Source organism: Echiichthys vipera (assembly GCF_963691815.1).
Source record: "Echiichthys vipera genome assembly, chromosome: 21".
In the NCBI taxonomy this organism is placed as follows: Eukaryota; Metazoa; Chordata; class Actinopteri; order Perciformes; family Trachinidae; genus Echiichthys; species Echiichthys vipera.
Genome location: NC_139846.1, coordinates 1,357,552 through 1,380,808, shown reverse-complemented (window position 1 = coordinate 1,380,808; position 23,257 = coordinate 1,357,552). Strand labels below are relative to the sequence as shown.

The 23,257-nt window shown below is 42.8% G+C and overlaps 1 protein-coding gene across 1 annotated transcript in view; it reads right to left on the bottom strand.

Annotated features, from left to right (window-relative positions):
• tgfbr1b (transforming growth factor, beta receptor 1 b) overlaps positions 1-22,724 on the bottom strand; it is a 67,338-nt gene extending 44,614 nt beyond the window's left edge. The window contains exon 1 of the mRNA XM_083936239.1: positions 22,628-22,724. Coding sequence (XP_083792365.1) covers positions 22,628-22,691 — 64 coding nt within the window. The 5' untranslated portion in view covers positions 22,692-22,724. The remainder of the gene's footprint in view (positions 1-22,627) is intronic.
• Between the last annotated feature and the right edge of the window lie 533 nt (positions 22,725-23,257).

The following is a 23,257-nucleotide window of genomic DNA, read 5'->3' as shown; positions in this document are numbered from 1 at the left end:
CGGACCGTCCACGGCCCGCTTAAAAGAGGTGGGCTTTAGCGGAGCCGTTTGCACATGTACGAGCACGAGCGTGCGCACGTCTACGAGCACGAGCCCTACGGCAGTAGCGTTATGTCCGCCTGTTCGGACATGTAAATAGAAGGACGGACCATGCGCGGACATTTAACAACAACAACAATGGTGGTGAAAGGTTCACGTTGGTGTGATGCGGAGGTGGAGTGTTTACTGCAGATTTGGTCGGATGAAAATATTTAAAAACAGTCGACAAGACGCACAAAAACTCCGAGGTCTATGGAAAGATTTGTAAACAAAGCCACACACACGCGATCAATGCGTGTGACGTGTTACGGCGTGATGGCGTATGGACAGCAAGAAGCATTGGCCGAGGCTCAGGCAGTGTGAGTACAAACGGGGCTGGGGCGCGGGGGGGAGAGGGAGGGGGGACAAGTACCCTAAAGTCCGGGTCGTGGTCCGGGAGGACAGTGTGAGCAGACCCTGACGGATATGCTGTCACAATCACAAGTACCCTAAAGCCCGGGGCAAGGTACGGACGGACAGTGTGAGTGCGCCCTTAAAGGATGGCGTCATCGCCCCACTTCCGACCTCTAACCCTGCGGTGTCACAACAACAACAGTGCTGCTGCATGAGAGGAGAGAGAGACAGACACATAGACTGTTTACTGAACTGGACTCTGAGCCACATGCATGGGAATGAATTAGGCCGACCCCAGATTTCTCCTTCTCCTTTTCACAGCAGCTAAACTGCTCTCTAGTCTCTTTTTCTAAATAAAGTTCTAAGAAGGTGTGAAGAGTCTCTAAATCTAAAGAGAAAGTGTCCGCCTGTGAGTGCTTTGGGACAGGGGAGGACCCTCGTTGAGGGTGCTGCTGTGTGCTTCTGTGTAACTACAGAGTGATTGGTGCATCAGAGTCCAAAACAGCACAAAAGTCTCCACTAACACCAGAAACGACAGATTTCTCTCTAGGATGGAGGAGGATTTGGGAAGTCTCCAGATCTGGAGAGAAAGTCTCCAGATCTGGAGAGAAACTCTCCAGGGTTTGTATTATGATTCTACACAACAGTGGCTCTCCCTCTCTTCTTCTCTTTGTTGGTGTATTTCTGTGGCAGTTACAGCGCCACATCCAGACCTGGCATGTGTACTACAGCGCTTTTAGTCGGTTTAACTGGTTTCGTGTGAGTCGAGGCCGTGTGGACAAACAACTATTCAAAGTAAACAAGGAGAAATAATCAAGAAGCAAAGTGACCGCGAACGAGGGAAAAAGAGGATCACAATTGGAGAAGGCTTACCAACTTTGAGAGAGTTAAAAGAACAAAAATGCTGCTATATTAACTGCCATAACATATATGTCATATTCACATTACTATACATATTATTATAGTTAATATTAATTTGTGGTTGCTTGTATCTCTGGAAGTGTGTCTGTCCATATGTCTTTGGGTCAGTCTTTGTGTCTGTCTTTGTCTCTCTCTGTCCATCTGTTCTCTCTTTCTCTCTCCTTTTCTTCCTCCCCAACCGGTGCAGACAGATGTCCGTCCTCCATAGAGCTGGGTCTGTACGATTGTCCTGCCTGTTATAGGCAAGGTTTTCGTTGCCACAGTACTCTACAGGGGAATTGTTGAGTATGTAAATCATAAATAAGTCATAGAGTGTGTTCTTTACCTACTCTGTAAAGTGTCCTGAGATAACTTTTGTTATGATTTGGCACTATAAATAAAATTGAATTGAAAAAAAAAACAACTGATGGCAGATATCGCTGTGGCTCTATTTCTTTTGGACTGGCGAGTACCTCTATTTCTTTTTTTTTTTTAAACAAACTTTACTCTACATAAGCTGTGGGTCTTTTAGGGGTAGTTGCATAACGTGTTTCCTTATAGCCTGATTGAAAACAACAATTTCTGCAGTCTGTTGTCTAGCTGTTAAGTTGTGGGCTATTGTTGATCAAAAAAGTTAATCTCAGTAAATCCTACGTACGAGATACGCTGTTGGGTGAATAAGGCTGTTTGGAATGCAAGAAAGAAACATATAAGGTCTGATGAAACCATTATCGTGAGTAGACTGCGTGTTCCAATGTTAGATAATATTCATAAGTATGCCCGATTGCGATATTAAGCAAACATGAATATGTATTAGCCATGTGGACCTATAAGTCATTCCTGCATGCAGTTTGATTGCAGCTCGTCTACACATTTTTTTTTCTGCGGTGTGTGTTTTTGGTTAATCACAATATCTTAATAAGATGGTCATTTTACCAAAGTTTCTGTATCTTTTTCAACATCTCCAAATTTGTCTTAATAAATCGTTTTTTACTAATCTAGACCAACAACGGTTTTATTTGGCAGAACAAACCAGCCCGTGTCAAAAAACATTCTCCAACTCCCTAAACCTGAAGGTAGACTTGAAATCCCTAATTTCCACCACTACTTCTGGGCTTGCAACATTAATAAACTTTTATATTGGCTCCACGGTTCATACTGGGCTCATACTGAGATAAAATAGTCTTCCTGCTCTTTGCATACTATGATTTGCTCACAGCTCCCCATAACTGCCTATAATGTCTCATCCAATCCGGTCATCACCACTACCATTAAAATTTGGATCCAGTTTAGGAAGCAGTACGGTTTGCAAAGGGCTTCGAACCTTGCCCCAGTTTTAAATAACTATGCGTTTCTCCCTTCCTGCACCAACCCTGCATTCCGCATTTGGTAAAATAAGGGCCTCAAAACGCTTAATGGCCTGTATGACGGAGCATCCTTTGCATCTATTTCGGACAAATACAGCCTGTCTAATAGCCACTTTTTTCAGTACCTTCAAATGAGACATTTCATCCAAAAGCAATTCCCACATTTTCCAAACCGCCCCCCCTGAAGCTGGGATGGAACAGTTCCTGTCTCTCAACGTACAACACAAATGACTGATATCTGTCATTTATAATAATATTGCTCTTCTGAACCCAGTCCCCACTCTCTCATCTAAAAATGCATAGGAAAAAGATTCGTGGGTAGACATTACTAAGGTCCAGTGGAGGGACATTCTAATCTGGTTAACTCATCTTTGACTTTTGCCAGGCACGGCCTATTACAGTGGAAGGTGCTCCATAGAGCCCATTTCACCAACGCTAAACTGGCTAAGATATGCCCTAGCCACAGTGATGCTTGTAACCGCTGTATGCAGTCTCCAGCTCGTGCCCGAAGCTTGCTGAATTTTGGTCCAATATATTTCAAACCCTCAAACAGGCTCTGAGAACAAATTTGGAACCAAATCCATTGACTGCTCTTTTTGGGGTCCCTCCGTCTAAAAATCTGCCCATTACTACACAGTGCCGTGGCCTTTACCACCCTGCTCGCCAGACGTAACATTCTCTTTAAATGGAAACATGTTTCTCCACCGACTCATAATAGTTGGATATGTGAAATTTTACAATGTCTAAGGTTAGAGAAGTTTAGGTTTTCACAGAGGGGATCTTTGACAGCAGTCCACTAAACGTGGGACCCACTGCTGGCTTTTACTAGTAATACTCACGGTTATACCTGATGATGATGATCTTCCATTTTCTTGAATTACTTTATTTATTTTCGCTATTAGCTATAGTTTTTACTCTATTTGGTTTCATTGTTCCTTACTTATCTACTTATGTGATGTTAATTAATTACCTAGTTGTTTACTGTGACTACATCTGACATGGGTTGTTGGGAGGGATAGTGGGATTTATGTTGGGTCTGCAAAATTTAATAAAGAAATTTGAAATAAATAAATAAACTAACATTATATTCTAATGTCAGGCAGATTATATTAGAAAAAAACTCACGTTAGCTACTGTTAAAAACCGTTAGACAACGCTAAATGTCTTTTCAAATAAATAGCCGACATAAGAGAGTCTTAACTTTAATTAACGCATATGTATAACAAACGTTACATAAATGTTGCTTTTTTTAACATTCAATTTTAGATTTAGTCCATAGGCTAAAAAGTTATATTAGAAGACATTGTTTCCCTTCGGATTTCCTATTAGTGTAGAGCAGGTGAAGGCATCACACTGATGACATGTCATACAGTAAACACTGTTCTGTTTCCAAAGCAACTCACAGGCTCCCCTGCAGTTCTTATGCAGTACGACTTTAAAGACCACCAACAGCAGCACCAACAGTCTAAATGATGCTGCTAACAGAGAGCTAGGGGAAACTCCCACACGCTCTGATGTGCCTTCAGGGGGTTTCATTCATCTATTAAATGAACTTTTTCTTTCAACTCTCCTAAGGTCAGTCTTATGGAACTCATTCAGAGACAGCATGCATGGCTGGCCATGTCAAAGCAACATACACTAAAATCGGCCAATGCTTCTTGCTGTCCATATGTCATCACGCCATAACACGTCACATGCATTGATCGCGTGTGTGTGGCTTTGTCTACAAATCTTTCTGTGGACCTCGGAGTTTTTGTGCGTCTTGTCGACTGTTTTTGAATATTTTCATCCGACCAAATCTGCAGTAAACACTCCACCTCCGCATCACACCAACGTGAACCTTTCACCGCCATTGTTGTTGTTGTTAAATGTCCGCGCATGGTCCGTCCTTCTATTTTCTATGTCCGAACAGGCGCACATACTGCTACCGCCGTAGGGCTCGTGCTCGTACACGTGCGCACGCTCGTGCTCGTACATGTGCAAACGGCTCTGCTAAAGCCCACCTCTTTCAAGCGGGCCGTGGAAGGCCCGCTGGCCACAGTTATGCGCGGAGCGGGTGCACTCACACTGCTTAAAGGTACTAGGCTTTAGCTGAAAAAACGGTTTTGTCCCGGGACAGAAAGACAGTGTGAGTGCGCCCTGAGTTACATTTGCTGGTGGGTTGTGTTGTTTCAGGTAGCAGTGAGTAAGAATTATGATCCAGAAAGTGTTGTTTAAGTTACAGATCCACAAGGCTTATCAGAAGGAATTACTACAGGCAGGGTTTGAAATTATCACCCGCCACAAATATTACATTTTTAAAAAAGGCTCCGAACCATCACATTTTAGAACAAGTCCTCAGATTTCAGGGACAATGCAACTTGAATGTTAAGAAGCAGACCATATTGTCTGCCCAGCGAATTCACCAGGGTTTTTGTTGCTGCTGTTTACATTTCTGATGCAAAATTGTAAAAAAAAAAAAAAAAAAAAAATTTCATTAAAAATAGGTCCGACCGGAGTGATATTAATAATAATAATAATAATTAAAGCAGCAGTGAACATGCATTTCATTAATCCACAAAAGCTACGCAATTCCGCATAACAAAGGTCTTTAGATGCAACCAACCAGATTGTAAGTCACATTGTTAATTCACTTGGAGGAGTTTGTTAAAGTACAGCATGTCCGACTGGCTTCACTTTGCAAAAAAAATGCCACCATAAATCCAAAATGGCCGACATCCTGTTGGACTTAGGGTATGGCTCAAGCCCCCACCACTGCGACTTCCTGGTTGATCCAATAGAGAGTGCCAAAAACTGCAGTTCCAGTAGGAGTAGTTTGCACAATAGAGCAGTTTCTCATAGACCCCATCTTAAAAAGGCTGTTTTGACAGAATAATTAAACCGGTTTAGGACGTGTTTATAAAAAACATTATAGTCTGTATGTTTAGGTCATATTTCCATGACAACAAAAGGACAAAAAGGGCTCTGTGTGAGCTCATCATCTTGTCCTCTTGAGCCCGGTGTGGAACTCTGAACCACACACAACAAAAGGCTTCAAACAACAAACAGGTTCTGATATGCAGTTGGTGGTGATGAGTGATAAAGATTGGACCTGATTAGAAGAGCTAAGCTGACCAGACTGGCAGGTCTCTGTGCAGACAGTGGTTGTTGGTTTTTGAGTCAACAATGCAGATGAGTCAGCCACAGACAAACCAACCCATTACTTCTGTTATTGAATAGGGCAACTCATCATTTCTCCTTCCGCTTTTATTCGGTTTCTCTTCCGTCATGTACTTAGTCTAAGTGCAGCCTGGTCTGAGCAGTAAACTTTGGGGATTTATTTTTATTAAAATGCAGTAATCCTGCTAAGATTTAGAATTCCAGTGGCCTGCCTTAGTCCACAAACAAACACACAAACTGAATACTTTTACAAAACAACAATCAAAATAATAACAACCCTGTCCCCTGAAGGGGCAACCTCCTTTTTTTTTTTTTTAATCACGATTGTGCTTTGTCTCAGCAGCACGGATAGTCTCAGTGTGTGTTCGGGCGCACTCACACTGTCCTTCCGCACAGGGCCAAAACTGTTTTTTCGGCTAAAGCCTAGTGCGTTTTACCAGTGTGAGTGCAACCGCTCCGCGCATGTGGACAGCGGGCCGTCCACGGCCCGCCTGAGAGAGGTGGGCTTTTGTAGAGCGCGTTTTTACATGTACGAGCACGAGAGTGCGCACGTGTACGAGCAAGAGCACGAGGCCTACGACGGTTCTTACGTAATTTATGTGCGCCTGTTCGGACATTTGACAACAACAATGGCGGCGAAAGGTTCACGTTGGTGTGATGCGGAGGTGGAGTGTTTACTGCAGATTTGGTCGGATGAAAATATTCAAAAACAGTCAAACAAGACGCACAAAAACTCCGAGGTCTATGGAAAGATTTGTAAACAAAGTGATGCATCGCGATGACGTCAATCAATGCGTGTGACGTGTGACGTGTTACGGCGTGATGACGAATGGACAGCAAGGAGCATTTGCGCGAGGCCCAGGCAGTGTGAAGCATCCTTATTACACTTTAGAGTTATTATTCCAGAATTGTATTACATTATTTATATTGAGTAGTATCTCAGGCAAAAACAGCTACGCCCTGCCAGAGATCAGATACCCTGTGGGAATTATCAGGTGGCCAAAGGACGACATACAGACCAGAGATGTTAAGACCCGCAAGCTCCTCACCATGCATGGTGGGTTCCATCACAAATCCAGCACCCTGAGGACTGTAGCCGTAAGGAAGGAGGCCGTTGACGGGTGAGCGTGAGAGCCACTATCCAGGATGAAACATCCAAGCTCCATGAATACATCAAGGATAAGGCCGCCACAGATTACGTACTCAGTGAATGTCTCAGAAAATTGCGAGAAAATGAGGAGGTGCTGGAGGAGGAGCCAACATGAGAGGACAAGCCCCTACACAGCATGTACCACCGGAACATCACTGAAGTGGCTGATCTCAAGAAGTCCTACCAATGGCTAGAGAGGGCTGGCCTACAGGACAGAACTGAGGCACTCATCATAGCTGAACAGGAGCAGGCCCTTTGCACCAGAGCGATAGAGGCCCAAATATACCACACTAGAGAAGAAAAACAATATATATATATATATATATATTAGGGGTGGAACGATTTGTTAAAAAAATCCGCCCTGTTCGGTACGCATGTCACGGTTCCGTGTACCGTTCGGTATATGAGGTGCAACGTAGCGTAAGCCTTCATGACCGCTGTCCTTTCTTGTATCTCAGCGCTACGTCTCAGCGCGTCAAATCCCAGCATGTATGGCAGGCCGAATGTGCCACAATTCGCTCCCACTACGCTCTTCTTCGGGGGATTTTTGAATCCTCTTGGCAACAGCTCGCTAAGATCCGCTCTGTTGTTTTTACTCTGAAAAAAAGAAAAGTTGTCACAGAAAACCGCCAGTTCACCAGAGAATGGACAGAAATTTTTGTCTCTGTCACTGAGAAGCCTGTGTTTACTCTGCAGCCATATCTGAGTGTAAAGAGGATAAGTTAATAAGGCATTTTCAGAAAAATCATGCTAGCTACTCTGCATTTATGGTACGTTCATTTGTGTCCAGTTTTTGATGAATAAACTAATGTTTGACATGTACTTGTAAGCCTGGTAAAATAACTAGTTACTGAAGTAACCAGATAAATGTAGTGCAGTAAAAAGTAGAATATTTCCACTGATTTGTAGTGGAGTAGAAGTATAAAGTAGCATGTAAATAAAATACTCAGTAAAAAGATAAGAGCCTCAAACTTTACTTTAGTCCAATAATTGAGTGAAAACCTCTGGTTAAAAGGTTTGTTCATTTAACAAGGGTTGTTTTTTGACAAGCTTGTTGCACTTTGAGGTCATGACTACTATTAACATTGATAAAATAAAGACAATATACTGTATGCACTCCTATGTGCTGCATTGTTTTACAATATCCATTAATGTGATGCTCATATTTTTCTGGACCCTCATTTTGGATCATTTTCCTCAACCGGCCTCAATTCATATATACACATACATACATACATTATATATATATATATATATATATACATACATACACACACACATATACATACACACACACATATACATACACACACACACACACAACCACAATGAGCTACACTTGCTGAGTGATGTGGTGCATTAATTGATGAGGTGACAGGCATTTTTAGGGTGTGCTACAACTCATCTCATCTAATCTTCATCCGCTTATCCGGGGTCGGGTCGCGGGGGCAGCAGCTTTAGCAGGGGACCCCAAACTTCCCTTTCCCGGGCCACATTAACCAGCTCTAACTGGGGGATCCCGAGGCGTTCCCAGGCCAGTGTGGAGATATAATCTCTCCACCTAGTCCTGGGTCTTCCCCGAGGCCTCCTCCCAGCTGGACGTGCCTGGAACACCTCCCTAGGGTGGCGCCCAGGGGGCATCCTTACTAGATGCCCGAACCACCTCAACTGGCTCCTTTCAACGCTGAGGAGCAGCGGCTCTACTCCGAGTTCCTCACGGATGGCTGAACTTCTCACCCTATCTCTAAGGGAGGCTCCAGCAACCCTTCTGAGAAAACCCATTTCGGCCGCTTATACCCGCAACCTCGTTCTTTCGGTCATGACCCAGCTTTCATGACCATAGGTGAGAGTAGGAACGAAGATTGACCGGTAGATCGAGAGCTTTACCTTCCGGCTCAGCTCTCTTTTCGTCACAACGGTGTGGTAGAGCGACTGCAACACCGCCTCCGCTGCTCCGATTCTCAGGCCAAACTCAGGCTCCATCGTCCCCTCACTCGTGAACATGATCCTGAGGTACTTGAACTCCTTCACTTGGGGTAAGGACTCATTCCCTGCCCGGAGTAAGCAATCCACCGGTTTCCTGCAACAACTCTCCTGTACTAAAATGACTGTCAACCTCTGTGGCACTAGTGCTATTTGCTGAAAAAGTTAACGTACGGCCCTGTATAGCACTGTAATTTGGCTTATTTGAAGCTAATGCGCTTACTTAATTTTAGCTCTTCTAGTTTTTTGCCTTAAGTCGAATGCCCTTATTGGAAGTTGCTTTGGATAAAAGCCTCAGCTAAATTAAATGTGATGTAAATAAATTATTTCATTAAATATTCTGTGTAGGGCTGCAGGCAACCATTTTCTTAATTTTAACTGATTAATCTTAACTGTTTTCTGGATTCATCCATTTTTTTTGTATATAAAATGGCAGTCTAAACCCCGAAGATACTATTCACAATAGATACACTGGAACCTGAGAGTGACTGAATTGTTCGATTAAGTAAAATGACAATTAAGTTGTTATCAAAATTGTTGTTAATTACTTTTGGTGAAGCAACTGATCGATTAACTGACTGTTTCACAACTAATACAGTAGAAACAGCCACTGCATCACAACCTCTTTCTGACCTGCCTGTCACTTGTTGATATGCGGCCAGGAATTTCTCTGTAGTCATTTTTAAGTGCATGGAAGTAAATGTAAATGTAGCTATCTGGATGTTCAGTCAATGCTGGGTCCTTATAGCTTCATTCCCACCACATTGATGCATTAAACACCATTTTATAGCCACGTTACGCATTGTGCATTGTTGGCTGTGTAGTAGCCAGGCAACAGAGGAACAATACATTACAAAGCTGCCTGTCAGCAGATGCCAAGCCACATTAATCCCTCCATCCCCCCATCCCTCTCTCATCCCCTTTTCTTTTTACCTCCTCTTCGCCCCTTCTGACCCCCTTCCTTCCTTTTATTCTTACAACAATAGAAGGGAAAATGCTGATTAGAGTGTCAAGAACAAAGAAAAGGCATCTACGAGCTGCAGACAGTACGAGTCAATATTTCAAGGTACAAGCATGAAATTAATTCAGTGTAATCTGCCTGACTGTGATTATGTTTGCCTGGTGGGGTTGAAACGGTGTGTGCTTACAGCAACAGGGAAAATATCTTATTCTGGAAGCTGCGTTGAATATGTCGTGAATGGGGCTCTGGGTTTGCACTGTACTGGACTGCTGACAGGAATAAATCGTAAAGGGAACTTTGATATTTGGTCTACAAGAGAAGTCTGGGAAATCTGAATGTGCATGTTTAAACTGCAATAAACTGTGCTCTGCAAAATAAACTTCTTCAATCTGATACCTTGAAAGGGGTTGATAAAGATTGTGGGTAATGGTTCAAATGTTTTTAACCAGTGCATTTTCTACTTTTTTTTTTCGATTTCGGCTGTGAAAAAGAAGATATTGTGCAAAGCTGGTTTTGGCCAGACATGACGAGTATGAATATTCGAACATCTATATATTTGTATGGCATGTAAATAGAGGCAGCCAGCCAACACTGATATTCTATTTTTTCATTTTTTATTAATTTTCATGTTGTAAGGCAAAATGTGTAAATGTATCGATCTATTTCAGTGTATCATGACTTTCTATAGGCACTGTATATACGGTATATATACATATATGATATCCTTTTCTGACTGCCGACAAAACGATTTGTAAATACAGAAAACACTCCAGGAAGAACAACAATGGTGCAAAGTAGGAGCAGAGATATATTAGCTTGGATTGACGACAAGGTGGAAAGGCGGAAAACAGATTGGGAGTCGTTGCAAAGAAAAACACAGCAACGTGTAAGAGCGGTACCAGGAGCAGTAATCATTGCTGGGGGCAGCCACAGAGCAGCACCCATACAAAAATGACGAAATCACAAAAGTTCTGTCTGCGATCCTGACTGACATGGGTGTTGTTTCCAAACATCTCCGTTTCTGCCTGGCCATTCTGAACAATCTGACAACGGTTAAATTATTCTTACACTGTTGGAGTGGTGGGGGGCAAGAGAAAAAGTGAAGGAAAGAGAGACAGATTGCTGATTGCTTGAAGTAGCTACAGCATTGCAAATGAAAAGAGATGATAAAGTTTAATCTAATACATTAAATTGCAGCAGAGGGCAGGAGGGAAAAAGAAGAGGCAAAAGACAAGGACTTTTCACTGCACTTAAGAGTGTGCGATATGACAATATTAGATTGTGAACAATTAAAATGTGTCTACGATCTGCCTTTACAGGGAGGTCGTTAGAACCGTGCTGCCAGTCTATACTCCATTAGTTGCCGTTCAAATCTATGCCGACAGCATTATTTTTCCCCCACCCATGTTTCCGCTGCTTCAGGGCGCACTCACACTGTCCTTCTGGCCGGGGCCAAAACCGTTTTTTCAGCTAAAGCCTAGTACCTTTAAGCAGTGTGAGTGCACCCGTTCCGCGCATAACTGCGGCCAGCGGACCGTCCATGGCCCGCTTGAAAGAGGTGGGCTTTAGCGGAGCCGTTTGCACATGTACGAGCACGAGCGTGCGCACGTGTGCGAGCACAAGCACAAGCCCTATGGCAGTAGCGTTATGTCCGCCTGTTCGGACATGTAAATAGAAGGACGGACCATGCGCGGACATTTAACAACAACAACAATGGCAGTGAAAGGTTCACGTTGATGTGATGCGGAGGTGGAGTGTTTACTGCAGATTTGGTCGGATGAAAATATTCAAAAACAGTTGACAAGACTCACAAAAACTCCGAGGTCTGTGGAAAGATTTGTAAACAGAGCCACACACACGCGATCAATGCGTGTGACGTGTTACGGCGTGATGGCGTATGGACAGCAAGAAGCATTGGCCGGCCCTGGCAGTGTGAGTACAAACGGGGCTGGGGCGCGGTGGGAGAGGGAGGGGGGACAAGTACCCTAAAGCCCGGGTCGTGGTGCGGAAGGACAGTGTGAGTACGCCCTCAGAATGTTCTGAAAATGTCATAAAGATGCAATTACACGACTCTGCAAGGGCTTTTAAGTTGACATGACAGTGAAGACACATCTACGGAGTGCTCTTGAATCTGGGAGACATGCACCTGAGGAGAGGTAGGGAGAGAGAAGTCCCACCCTCTTCCCTCTGCCTTACCTCTGACGCCTTTACTCGGACCAAATAAAATGATTGGGCAGACTTTTATCAGAAATATGAGAATTGAATAGTCATGAGTTTCAACACCTGGAAGATTTCTTTGACATTTTAGTGTGCCATACGCTTATTAGGAGCATTTTAAGATTACAAAAGAAACTGTCAAAAGAAAGGTTAGAATTGCTTTAAACAAACATTGCCAGATGAAACATTCAAATTCCTGTCCCTCCTTTCCAATCAAGGAAATGTAAAGTTTTGATCAAGTCAAGTCAAGTCCCAGTGTGTAGTCTGTAGTAACAGCAAGAATTTATCACTATGATCGCAGAATCTGACTGATTATCTGATAAGTGAAACATATCGTGCCACGGTCTGGCCATGAACGGATCGTGAAACATTGTGGGGGAAAGTGAACCAAAAACACACATCAGAGTGGGCTCTTTATCCACAAAGGGTTCAAAACTGGGCGACTCCATTGGGTTTAGGAGAAATACCATAAACTGGACATACCTGATTCGGGCTAAGCACTAAGCCTTGAAGTGGAGGTTGCACCTTTCAGGCTCCAGACCCTTTGTGTCCCCAAAACTGTGTGCACACTGGCCTGGGAACGCCTCGGGATCCCCCAGTTAGAACTGGTTAATGTGGCCCGGGAAAGGGAAGTTTGGGGTCCCCTGCTAAAGCTGCTGCCCCCGCGACCCGACCCCGGATAAGCGGGTGAAGATGAGATGATGATGACAAATAATGATTATGAAATATATTATTCAAGAGGCTGTTAGTACCCTGCAGCGTAAAATACTATTTTCTCTCAGCAGGATTCAACCATTTACTACTAAAATGGTATACTTTTCCTTCCTATATGTGGATAAAAGTTGTTTGAGGTAAATACTTTTCTGAAATGGGCTGTCAATGAAACAGAATGGAACTCCACTGTGAGAGCCTCATTTTCTGCTGCCAAGCACACAGTATGTCTGAAGTAGAGTCTCAGCAGACTGAATGCTGGAAGGTGTGGGAGTTCCAGTTGAATGGTTGCATGTAGCTGAAGTTTATAAATCATCTTAATCAGAAATAAAGCTGTTAGTTTTGCCACGCTGCATCAAGCAATGCTTTGCACTTGTCACATCATAAGGGCTGGGTATTTTTGATATTGATATCCTTATCGATACTTTGTCTTCAAGCTCCTTGGCATTTTTTACATTTTATCAACATATACCTCCCCCATAACACCACCTTGAAAAAGACAGCAAACCTTTAACAGTAACGTTTCTGACTGCCCTGTGCCACACATCTTGCTTTTCCTTAGTCAGTTTCCCTCATCTGCCTGCATGAACTGATTGCCTGTTGAACGGTAGTTTTAGTGGCCTAAAACAGGCATGCAGTCTGCCGCTAAAAGTTAGCCGTATTTTAATGTTTGCATTAACATTGACTTTTTCGTCAAATTCCTGGTCAAAGCACTGTTGCTTTCCTCAGTACTTTTGGAGTAGGAAGCGGTCTTCTATACAATAATAATAATAATATTATTATTTTAGACAGGTATCATACAAAAGTCGAATTTTGGTATTGTACTGACAACACTAATCCCGGGTCAATCATTTTCAGAGTATCTTTGATGAAGATCCTAATGACACAAAAATTATGACTTTAATCAATAGAAGGGGGAGTGCTGCGTCTCAACTACAATGAATTCTCTGCCCCCTGCCAACAGCGATTTCATTCATCTAAGGCATGCTATTATCTGCTGTACAAGCAACACCTTGGTGAATGTGCAGTCACATGAGCACACTTCTCTACACCGCAATCATGCTCTGAATTAATTATTTTTTATTACCATGGCAACCACAATCTTCACAAAGAGATTGGCTCTCCTGTATGGCACCTTTTCTTTATCTTAATTTGAACTTTTATTATTACACCGTTGAGGCCTGCTTTTACTGATCTATTCTTTTCCAGGTTTGCCATTTCATTTTTCCTTTGATATGACTAATGGAAATTCTGCAACAAAGGGAAAAATGAGATCTCTACATAATGTGTTATTCTTTTCTAAAACAGTGTACTATCTGAGGCTTTTATTGTATCTCACAAAAATAAAGCAATGGATATCATGAAACGTAAGCGTAAACAGAAGGCAGCATTTCTGAGGAAAAATAGAACACACAGGGAGGGACGCACCGATCCAATATTAAGATCGGATGGCGGTCAAGGTATTGACAAATATCAGATTATTTGTCAGATCCATGGGCAGATCAATTAAATTAGTTTGCGACATGTGCTACATCATGCGCAAGAGGCGCTGTGTAGCATGCCCGCTGACTCAGCACCAGCAACAACATGGAGCGAGCCAAAAACCCATCTGTACAGAGGTATTTCACTTAGTTCAGCTGTTGAATTCCAGTTTGCACCAAATATTTACAAATAAGTTTCATTACTGTTTATTCTGCCCTTACTAGGTGGTAGATGTGACAACTAGCTTGGCAGATAGCTAGACTAGAATGAGTAGAACAGACATCCAGAAGACAGTTCATTCATTTAGGATGTTTATCTATAGTATTCTTCGTGTGAAACTGAAATAAAGATACAAATGTACAAATTTTGTATTCACAACACTTTGAAAAAAAATCGTTGCACAGGCAATTGTTATTCAGTTATGAAAAATGCCAATTAGCATGAATGCTAACTTGACATTGAAAACGCCATAAATGGGCTAGCGTAATTGGCATAGCACACACACGCACGCACTTTAGCTCCCAGAGTAATTTCCGTAGGTCATGGCCCCACCTACCCCAACCACCTCCATTTGGGCCAACCCTTTGTCCATACCGTGTGTGTGTGTGTGTGTGTGTGTGTGTGTGTGTGTGTGTGTGTGTGTGTGTGTGTGTGTGTGTGTGTGTGTGTGTGTGTGTGTGTGTGTGTGTGTGGTGTTAAATAATATAGGTAACCAATGACCAAACAAAAATGATGTGCTGAAAATGGAGCAGGTGGGTGTAGCACACTTTGTCAGAGGGCTTTTCCTGTGTTGCATTTGCAGAAATCTTGGACATAAACAGCATTTGCTGACACCTGCATCATTGCAACTTGCCCTTGAAACCAATATGGATGTCACATAGCCTGCCTGTTTGTCACAAAAGATGAAACAAAACGGTGCCTCCTGCCACACAGATTGAGAATGGGAGGGTAGGAGGATGCAGTACATCTGTCTGAGCCGCCGGTCTAATAAATATGCAGCAGCTTGATCTAAAGGTTAGACAGCCTGCACCCTAGCAGTTGCTCCAATCCAGACACACTGTATACCATTCGTGTGCATAACTTACACACTCAGGATAGACAGAACTCAAGGTAGAGCCCTTGATCAAGGAGTCCAACTAAAGAATCGCGCACATCATCTCCCAGATGTCCTCTCTCTTCACTGTTTCCTGATACAAATGACTTCACTAAAAAGCATTACTCTTTTCACAAACCTGGCAGCTAGACCGGGTAAGGTCATCTCTGTTTTTGAAATGAGGTTTCTGCTTCAATGCAAGCCCAATTCACTTTATAGATTTAATAGATATGTCATCTCCCTCGTTTTCCTTCTGACAAATAAATGTGTGCCTCTTCATTTCAATCTATGTTTACTGAAACAGGGACACGGAACATTTCCGGAAACTTTCCATGGGAAAATAAGCTGGGGAATTTCAGAACTATACAGAAGCGTTATGTAGTCCACCTTCAGATTTGTAAATTACAGGTTTATTCCCATGAATTCCTTTTGATTACCATGAAAAGTCCCCAGAATTTTGCAGACATAATCAGATTATCAAAGTTCCCCCAGTATACATGAGCAGGGGTTGAATGGGAAAATGACGGGAGTATCTCGACAGTACAGTAAGTAGCGCTCCGCCAACATACAGCTGCTCTGAATACAGCTTTATTTCCGGCTCCTCTTTGTCAAAATCGCAAACGGCAGACTTTTGGACAGACTTACGACAGAAACGAGTCTTAGAAAATCTTTCTTTTCTTTTTACCGTGGTATTAAATTGGCATTGATAATAGTGTAATTTCACTGGTATTGGCACAGGCTACTGAATTTTTGGTATCGTGACATCTCTAATTCTTACTCCCGTCACCAGCATAACTCTCGTCTCTCACAAGAGTAGAATCAGCAGTAGAGCTAGTGATTCCCTGCCTCCCCATGAAGGAGAGCAGGGGGTCATTCATTAACGCGTTGGTGCCTTTGAATCCAATGGCCACTGGCATGGCTACAACCTCTCAAATTAGTTGTGGTCCCTTGGGCTGGGACAACGGGCGTCCAGAGTCACCCGCATGCCTGGCATTCCTCCACTGCTAGTACGGGCAGCAGCAGCACACAGCACCCAGAAAAACAACACTACATAAGCATTTTGTGGAAACACGCACAACTGACAGAAAACTACTCCCCGGCAGCTGGGGGATGCAGATGAAAGGAAGTGCAAAATATCGACTCTGCAGTCTCTGGGAAATTTTTACAGAATCGAGATAGATTTTTTTTTTAAAAAAAGCACCACAACATATCAGTTGAACCCTACAGAAAAGAGAAGGCATAGCACCCACAGTGGCCTTGATGAAAATCCCATGACTATTGCTTTCCTGAAAAAAGGCCTTCCTGGTTCCTGAAAGGAGCCAACACTCTGGTTTCTATTGCACGTGGGCTGTATACCACTCTTAGTACATAATGCATCGTTAATTACTTTGGGATTTCAGTGTGCAGTAACATCCCTAGAGCATTCAATGAATTTTACTGCATCAATTTTAAATTATCAATGAATGGCCTGTTAGATCCCCACCAGAAATTTTGAACTAGCTTCAACCTTGCTTTGAATGGTAGTAGAAATTGGCAAAAACAATTATGCTTCAAAATGCCAGTGTTTTGACTAAAAACTTGCTAGTTTCAAATGTACCCATCTGTAGGCCCATGGGTGTATCCAGTTGTTAAATTGACGTAACGCCCTTTCAAAAAACGATTTCCAGGCCTAAGTCTCATAGTTCTGCAGTGCTGTGTTCTCCGTTGTTTGAACAAATGTGATTAAAAAACAAAACAACGTAATTTTCATTTTACTGCCATACTATTGATGAAAAGATGTCTTGCTGTAGAAAGAAGCAATTATTATTGTTCACTTGATTGGTGTTTGTTGTTTGTTTGTTCCACGGAACGTTTGTAGGAGGAAATCGTATTTTGAAAGGGTTATGTCACACTTAACATCCGCATTGGTCATTAAATGCGGTGTGGTCAGGTGCATTGTTGGAGCATAACTATGTTGAGGTAGCAGGAAGCGGGTGCGCCATTGGCCCCCAAAAACCTTGTCTGAAGGGCGAGAATGGAAGATTACACTCTTTGCACCCAGATTATGCATGGCCTAACTTGCAAAACTGGAGCTGGACACCGCCATACACTGGGATAGATTGTCTGGTCCCTTTGTCTCCATAATAATAATAATCATAATATTAATAACAAAAAATAATAAACACTATAGAGTGGAGTTCAAAATTAGAGAACAACTAATAAAAAATTGATCAATTGTGAAAAACTAGGGGTGGGAATCTTTGAGTTCCTCACGATTCGATTGATTCTCTGTGTCACGGTTTGATTACAAATTGATTTTTGAATTAGTACATGCTTCAGGATCTACTCCAGTCCTAATTACGGCAAGAAAACATTAGATTATATTTTATTTTTTGAAAAAGGTATCAAATGATTGCTATAATGTAAACACACATAGGCAAATCTATGACCAGTCATTTTTTATTAATTTTCAGAAATGAAAAAAATAAATCACTGCGATTTTATCAGGTTTTTTAACATTGATTTTTAATTATTTTGCAAGTTACTGAACATTGCAATCAAAGTATTTCCCTATGTAAAAAGATAGCCCCTAAAAGAGAAAATGTATAACAAAGCATTTATGCCAAAGAACCTTTCTGAATATATTTTAATTTGTTTGTGCAGTTTTGCCAACTTGTGCCAAATACAATGGCAATGCGATAATCTGACGCTCGCGTGTTGCTAGGACACGGTGTAACTCCTCCATTCTGTTTAGATTTTCAGCCATCACTTTCCTAATCACTGCCTGTATTTCGCTATGATTGGCTGATCGGCGTTTCTTTAGGGCGGGCCTCAAGCGGACTAGCCGCATTATTTTTACTGCCAACTCAAGGGTCACTCACACGGCCATTTAGAGCGTACTCACACTGTCCTCCCGGACCGCGACCCGGGCTTTAGGGTACTTGTCCCCCCTCCCTCTCCCCCCGCGCCCCAGCCCCGTTTGTACTCACACTGCCAGGGCCGGCCAATGCTTCTTGCTGTCCATACGCCATCACGCTGTAACACGCCACACGCATTGATCGCGTGTGTGTGGCTTTGACTACTAGTCTTTTCACAGACCTCGGAGTTTTTGTGCGTCTTGTCGACTGTTTTTGAATATTTTCATCGACCAAATCTGCAGTAAACACTCCACCTCCGCATCACACCAACATGAACCTTTCACCGCCATTGTTGTTGTTGTTAAATGTCCGTGCATGGTCCGTCCTTCTATTTACATGTCCGAACAGGCGGACATAACGCTACTGCCATAGGGCTTGTGCTCGTGCTCGCACACGTGCGCACGCTCGTGTTCGTACATGTGCAAACGGCTCCGCTAAAGCCCACCTCCGCAGTTGTGCGCGGAGCGGGTGCACTCACACTGCTTAAAGGTACTAGGCTTTAGCTGAAAAAACGGTTTTGGCCCCGGCCAGAAGGACAGTGTGAGTAGGCTCTTAGAAGACAGGAAAAGCACTTGTGACCGGCATCTTTTGCCTCTCATTGTGTGGTTGGTGGACCGTGGTGTCTGTCACCATTTTCTGTGAAACTAAGCAATAGGCACTCAGAAAATCACTAAAGACCCACCCACTACAGTCAGCAAGTTAGTCTGATCCTTTTACTGCATCCTGATGCTGGCAGCAGATCACAACAGTGGAAAACACAAGCACCGTTCTGGAACTGATTTGGCCACGACGAGGATTGCGGTGCTTCTGGGGCAGAGAGGAACAATAGAGATCTATTTGAAGACGAGTAAGTGTTTTTACTTCACAAAAACGATGCGTGATTGTGACCGGTTTGGCCAAAGTGTGCTTCTGTGTGCAAAGCGTAAATTGGTCTGTGTATCAATAGACATGAACTTTCTTGTTGACTGTCCATTAGTTAAGTATGAATCTGTAATAGTTATTTAGTTTTGTATTATTGATTGGTGACTAGATGAATGGATATGTTTTGGTCACTAGTTCAGCACACTGTTCTGTGCAGATGAAACTGTCTGTCATAGAATTGCATTTCTTATTTGTATGTGATTTTTAATAGTGAATGTAACAGTGAAATCCTTTTCTGTCTGCCACCAGGAACCCATCATCTTTGTCCTGTGTGCCTGCACCACAGCCATCACCACCATATATGAAGCATAAAAACATGCGCATTACGTAAATATTGTAAATTATGTATTTTTTGTATATAAATATTTGGATGTATTTTCATACATCCCATGAAGCTAGATATGTAGTATGAAGTCCCATTTAATTTCATCTCATGGTGAAGATACAGTGAGAGATGACATTTTTTCTCATGTGTTTTTTTAAACATTATTATTTTGAAAACATTCCTGATGAATTGTTTGTTCTGGATGTTATCAGACTGTTGGCGATGTGTCAGTCTGTTCCTTATTCAGCTGCAGATGCACTTATCCCGCTCTCTGGAGCTTTTCCGTGGTTTACTTTAAAAGGCCCGCTGATGGATAAAAACCTTATTTTAAGATTATTAAAATCGATCCGAATTCATGAAAATATATTTATAGAGATTTCTGTTCTTTCGTTGTAACATCAGCCCTTGATATTGACAGGTCGCCGCAGCTGTGAAATCAATAAACATTTACATACAGATGTGTACAGATCTGAGAAATAAGTGAGTGCGTGTGATGTGAAATAGTCATAGAGTGTGGCCTTTACCTACTTCATATGTAAAGTGTCCGGAGATAACTTTTGTTATGAATTGGCACTGTAAATAAAATTGAATCGATCAGATCACTCAGATCAGATGTTTTTACCAAATGAAAACAGGGTCTGAAAGTGCTGACACAACACTCATCCTTTATACCAGCCACTCCAGCTAAATGTGGTCCCTTTACTTACTATGCCTAAAGGAGGCAGGGGAGAAACACAAGACTCAGAGCAGACAAATTAAACTGGGGGGCTGGGGGGGCTAGTGACAGAGCATGGGGACAGATCCTATTAGGCAGGAGGATGACTGAGGCTGATGGAGAGGAATAGCGACACCACCCAATTTAGCCCACTGCTAGCACTCTGATGTGTGCGGACGCTTTGTGTGTGTGTGTACACTGCTGCATGTGAATACTGCTAAAGCAAGTGTGTGTGAGCTGCAGGGGTGTGGTGAACAGCAACGTGACATGTTAAGGTATCAATGACGCCAGGTGCTCTCTAATTAAATTGTATAAATCCTTCCTTGAGTGTATATAAATCTAATATACCGCCTGGATATTAACTCATTTCAAATGTGCACAAATTCTTTTCCTTATCAGTGGTTCAGATCTACATCAGTGTTATTGTATTATTTTCTGATGTAAATGTAGCTCCGACTGTGGACCCATGCCATGACCATCCTATTGCTGGACAAAGAACGCGGAATTCCCTCCTTTCTTGCGTGTCCTTGAGCCAACATATCAATTTAATAAACAGGCTACATCCGAGCCAGCGAGTCGGGTATATGAGGACACGACCCTGCTTTTGGCATGGGGAGGGTCTGATGAGATCTTACATGCTTTTTGAAATGCCTGCTCCTCCACTCATGATGAGGCCTGTCTCTCTCTCTCTCACCAGACAAAGGGATGTCACACAAAGGAAACGCATGAGTATGAGTCAATAGGGGAAAAAGCACCGCTGTTTGTTCCTATGAAAACAGCCTTCTCCTTTTGCAATAAGCTGACCACTGAAACAAAGAGAAGCAAACACAGGTCCGTTTGTAAATAAAAATTAAAATCCTAAACGTAATGAGAGCATGCGTGAATGGTAGCAGCGGTTGGGGCTGGTAAATCAGTGCCGTTCCCTCGTAATGGAGCTATAAATGTAGAATCCAATTGACAGATCTTGCGAGGTACTTTAATACTGGTTATTGTTAACGATAAACACCCCATCATGCATGAGTCAACATTCTTCCAGGCGTCTATAGAGGACTGAAAGATGCAAAGTTGTCTCCTCTGAACGTTTCAACTGCAGTCTTCATCCGCTGCAATCACGTGAAGTGAACTATCTAACTGAGCGGTGTTCAAAGTAGACTTTCTGGTTAAATGATGTGTCGTTTAGAATTGTGTAAACCTGACTGGAAGACTACTAGAAACAACACTTCAGCATTACAAAGCCGCATTAAACTGGCACATTTTGAATGGAGTTTGGCGCACCCTGATGCCTTATATACTGTTGAAGTGGGAGACTACTGAACACATTATTTCTCATCTTTTTGAAAGGTAGCTGTCTAACCGTACATGCCTCGTTTCAGACCTATGTCACCACCTAAGAGAAAGTGTCATTTCCCAGACACTAACCCAGCGAAACATGTCGAAACTCATGTTACAGTTCTACGCTGTACGGACAGAGGCTTCAAACTAGCACGCTAACGTGACGGTGCAGGGGAGGAACTGTCACACGGCTACTATGGAGAGAGTTACACCAGCAGTTAACACCCCTAAGATACTATTGGTAAATCCATTAGACAAGGGTGCAGAAACGACATCTACCAAACTTGACAGAAAAAAGTCCAGAATTGCACTGCACACCTTAGTCAAGAGTCAAAACATGTACACAAACAGTGCTGAGCAAGGGTGTCATTGTTGCAGCATCTGAGACGACTAAAGAGCTGAAATAACTGAAGCACAAACCTGAGGTGAAACAATGTTGCACCGGGAGATAACGGTCACCTGGATCAACACAGGCATTCAGCCCTGAGGCAACAGAAACTTATGCAGTTCAACTACGTGCTCCAACAGAACTTGCGAAGGGACATGCTCCAACCACAAGGTAAATGAACAACTAGTGCTTGAGAAAAAAGCAAACATCCACTAGTGATGCTGCCAACTTTGTTTTTGCGAAGCAGAGGACAGTTCCTCAGGACGGACTCCAGTGCTCTTTGTTGGCAAAAACAGAATCCAAAAGCTTTGACCAAAATCAAACCGAAGACAGGCCAGCTTTTATCCTGGGCTATAGCCATCCGCCCCTTTAAGCCCAATGTGGCTTTTAGCTCGCTGCTCCTTTTTCCCAGACAATAAACATTCCTCAGACAGGCAGCAGCAGGCTGGCCGCCGACCCTGCGCCATCTTAGTTAGACACACTCTGCTTCTTCAGTCTTCTTGAACAAAGAGCGTTTCTGGCTTAACTGGTCGGACCCGAGGTGAAACTTCCGAGTGACACACTACACAATATTATCCATTTAAGGGCACTTACCGGTATTCTCTTGTATCCTTGTCCCGAACAGGAGGACGAACAGAAGGTATGGTATTGCATCCATCGTGGCTACGGACCAGACTGGCAGCCGACTGCTAACTTCTCCCAGCAAAGAGGAAGGGAGACGCTGGTTGGCTAATAGGAACGAAGTCCCGCCTCTCCAGCGTTTGCCCGTGGGGGAAATCGATGCTGATTGGCGGAGAGACATGTCACAGCTCCCCCATTGAACCACTGCTGTAAACAAACACTGTTGCAATTCACTATAGACAAAGTATACGTTTCTCAAATTACGTATTACCTCTACAATAGGTATGTTTCGATGCATTACACGTTCATGTGTAGCCTAATCTTTAAACATTCACCTTGTGAGCACAACTAATAACTCCTAAAACAATAGTTATAATATTAGTTGTAATACTTTTAACTATTCCAGTCGGACATTTGCTGCATTTCAGTCTAAACACAGGACAAACTCCAGTGCAGTCAAAGGTTAAATATAGGGAATATGATTTCTCTATACATAGCTCACGCAACCTTACTTTGAATAGAATCCTCGACAGACAAGTAGTCTTTGTGAGGGGAAAAAACACTTTTAGTGCCAGTGGAAATCAGTGAGGAAGGAAGGTGACA